Below are 2,705 nucleotides of genomic sequence, written 5' to 3' on the forward strand. Positions count from 1 at the left end.
ACAGAAACTGCCTTCTAATGCTTTCTAGTTTGTCAATCACCCCTTGAGGTGCAAGAAATAAAGAGAGAAAATAGGTGGGCAAATTCCCCAACACCGACTGCACCAAGGTCAGCCGGCCCCCGAATGAGAGAGTTTTGGACTTCCATTTCGAGAGTTTCGCATGAAACCTGTCAATAACGAGACTCCAATGTTTAATAAGATTCATGTTTGCCCCTACGGGTACCTCCAAATAGTTGAAGGGTAATTTTGCCGGTTCACACCCGAGAGGTCTTGCACGTCTTGTAACCTCTTGCATACTTACTCCGACTCCAAAGACTCGTGATTTGTTGAAATTCACCCTTAAGCCCGATGCAACATGGAAGCAATGAAGAATTCTAGACAGATTTTTGATGTTATCCTCCGACCACTCTCCAAGAAATAACGCGTCATCCGCATATAGAAGATGAGATATGACCGGCCCTCCATTTGGAATTTTAATTCCTTTAAAAACACCACATTCACATGATGCCCTCATGGATACCGATAGTCCCTCCATTGCAATTATGAATAGAAATGGGGATAGCAGGTCTCCCTGCCGGACACCCTTTGTGATGGGGAATTCATCCGTCGGGCAACCATTGATGAGGATTGATGATTTTGCAGATGCAATACACCCCTTAATCCATCCTCTCCATATGTCTCCAAAGCCCATCGATTTCATATTTGCATCCAAAAACCCCCCAATTAATAGAATCAAATGCTTTGTTAAAGTCGGCCTTGAATAGTAACACCTTCTTCGTCGCCTTAGCCCACGAACACACCTCATTGACAACAAGCGGACCATCAAGTATATTTCGCCCCTCCACATAAGCAGATTGTACTTCATCTATACAATTACCCAACACCATCTTGAGCCTTCTTGCTAGAAGCTTGCAATGATTTTGTAGATGGAGCCTATAAGACTTATGGGGCGATAGTCATCGAGTGAGGACGGGTGTTTGATTTTAGGGATTAGGGATATAAAAGAGGAATTACACGATTGATCGATCCTCCCGTGCCTCTCGAAATGTTTTACCACCGCAGCTATGTCACCTAACAATACATCCCAATACTTTTTAAAGAATTTAAACGAAAAACCATCTGGTCTCGGGGCCTTCTCATTGCCACAAGCCCATACCGCTTCTTTTATTTCTTGGAGGGTAAATGGGACTTCAAGCAACTCGTTGTCAGTCGGAAGGATCTGCTTGAAATGTTTGCTTACAAGTTTAGGTCTGGAAGGCCATCTCTCCTTAAATTTATCAGCAAAAAAATTGAAAGCCTCCATCTTGATCAGACCCGGATCAGTACACCAGTTCCCGTTTATCATAATGCCATCAATCCCGTTTTTCTTGTTGTTGTTGTTCACATACCCATGAAAAAATCTAGTATTCTCGTCACCGTCAACCGCCCATTTGATTCGTGATTTCTGTTTGATATCTTACGCCTTGAATTTCTCTAGTTCCGCCACCTTCTTAAAGCTATCTCTCCTTTGCTCAAGCTCCACTTCTGTCAGGCTTCTCTTTTCGGCCTCATGATCTAATCTTTCAACAAAGAGTTTATGATTACACAGTTCCGATTCTTCTTTTGGGTGGTCAGCAGCCCTCCATTCCTGAATACCCTCCTAGACATGTTTTAGCTTGGCGGCTAGGTATTGGTCTGGTGTACCAAAACCAACAAAGTTATTCCAACTAGTGATGAACGCCTTTTCAAATCCGTCTCCAAGCATCCACGAACTGAACAATTTAAAAGGAGGTCGGCCAAAATTTCGTCTACTGTTCGATAAAATAATCGGACAGTGGTCCGATAATTCTCTAGGTAGTGCTGTGACAGTGGAATTAGAGGCAATGTCAAGGAAACAAGGGCTGTGAAGGAAGCGATCCAGCTTACCTAGCTTTGCATCAGCATCCCTGAAACATATGAAACGAAAACCTCCTATCTTTGGCTCCATCAACCCTGAGTCCCTAATAAACTCATTGAAATCACGGGCAGTTCTTCGATAAAAAACAGAGTTAAACCTCTCCTCAGGTCTACGAACAACATTAAAGTCCCCCATGAGGACCCACACCCCATCCTTGGTTTCAATTATTTCTTTTAATTCCTTCCACAATCTAGCCTTATCCGCCACCGGTTGTGGTCCATAAACATTAGCAAAAATGGCAGGCTTCTGAACACCCACCCAACTGCCAATATTAATCAGATAATGCCTTGAAGAAATAACCTCTGATGATTTGAATAGTCTTGCATCCCATAAGTTCAGAAGCCCCCCAGATCTGCCAGAAGAATTGATACGACTAACACTAACCTCACTCGAGCCCCAACAAGCAGCGACATCAATATGCTCAGCATCTAGTATTTGAGTTTCCTGTATAGCTATGAAAGATAAGTTGTGTACCGACCTTAGTCTGCGAATCCAGGAGACCTTATGATCCTCCCCCACACCCCTAATATTTAGCGACAAGAAATTCATTGGTGACCTACTCGCTCACCGTTGCCACTGAGGACTTCGACCAACAACGGGTTGTCTGACTGAATATCGAAACCAATTATGGCTCCCACAACTGTTATAGCTTCAATTTCTGGAACCCCAAATGGAGGCGCCAACCCAGGAATCGAATTTAGGGCAGGACTGACTGAGACAGGGCATGTAGGAGTAGTCTGAAGGACGATAGGATTATCGTGGTTCATAC

General features: G+C 43.7%; 1 protein-coding gene across 1 annotated transcript; it reads right to left on the reverse strand.

The window, feature by feature from the left end:
* Positions 1–1,456: 1,456 nt before the first annotated feature.
* Positions 1,457–2,485, reverse strand: LOC145122100 (uncharacterized). Its single transcript, XM_079057761.1, has 2 exons — positions 1,684–2,485; positions 1,457–1,554 (listed from the first exon to the last, which is right to left on the reverse strand). The coding sequence occupies exons 1-2, from the start codon at positions 2,483–2,485 to the stop codon at positions 1,457–1,459; spliced, it is 900 nt and encodes a 299-aa protein (XP_078913887.1).
* Between the last annotated feature and the right edge of the window lie 220 nt (positions 2,486–2,705).

The sequence above is a fragment of the Lactuca virosa genome, chromosome 6 (genome assembly GCF_052849685.1).
Source record: "Lactuca virosa cultivar CGN04683 chromosome 6, Lactuca_virosa_CGN04683_v6, whole genome shotgun sequence".
NCBI classification, from domain to species: Eukaryota; Viridiplantae; Streptophyta; class Magnoliopsida; order Asterales; family Asteraceae; genus Lactuca; species Lactuca virosa.

Bases quoted from the DNA above. Each gene is read 5' to 3' on its own strand.
- LOC145122100 (XM_079057761.1), bottom strand. From the start codon at position 2,485: ATGAATTTCTTGTCGCTAAATATTAGGGGTGTGGGGGAGGATCATAAG. The intron at 1,555-1,683 runs GTACACCAGACC...TTGAAAGATTAG, and splicing joins GAATAACTTTGTTGGTTTTG to ATCATGAGGCCGAAAAGAGA.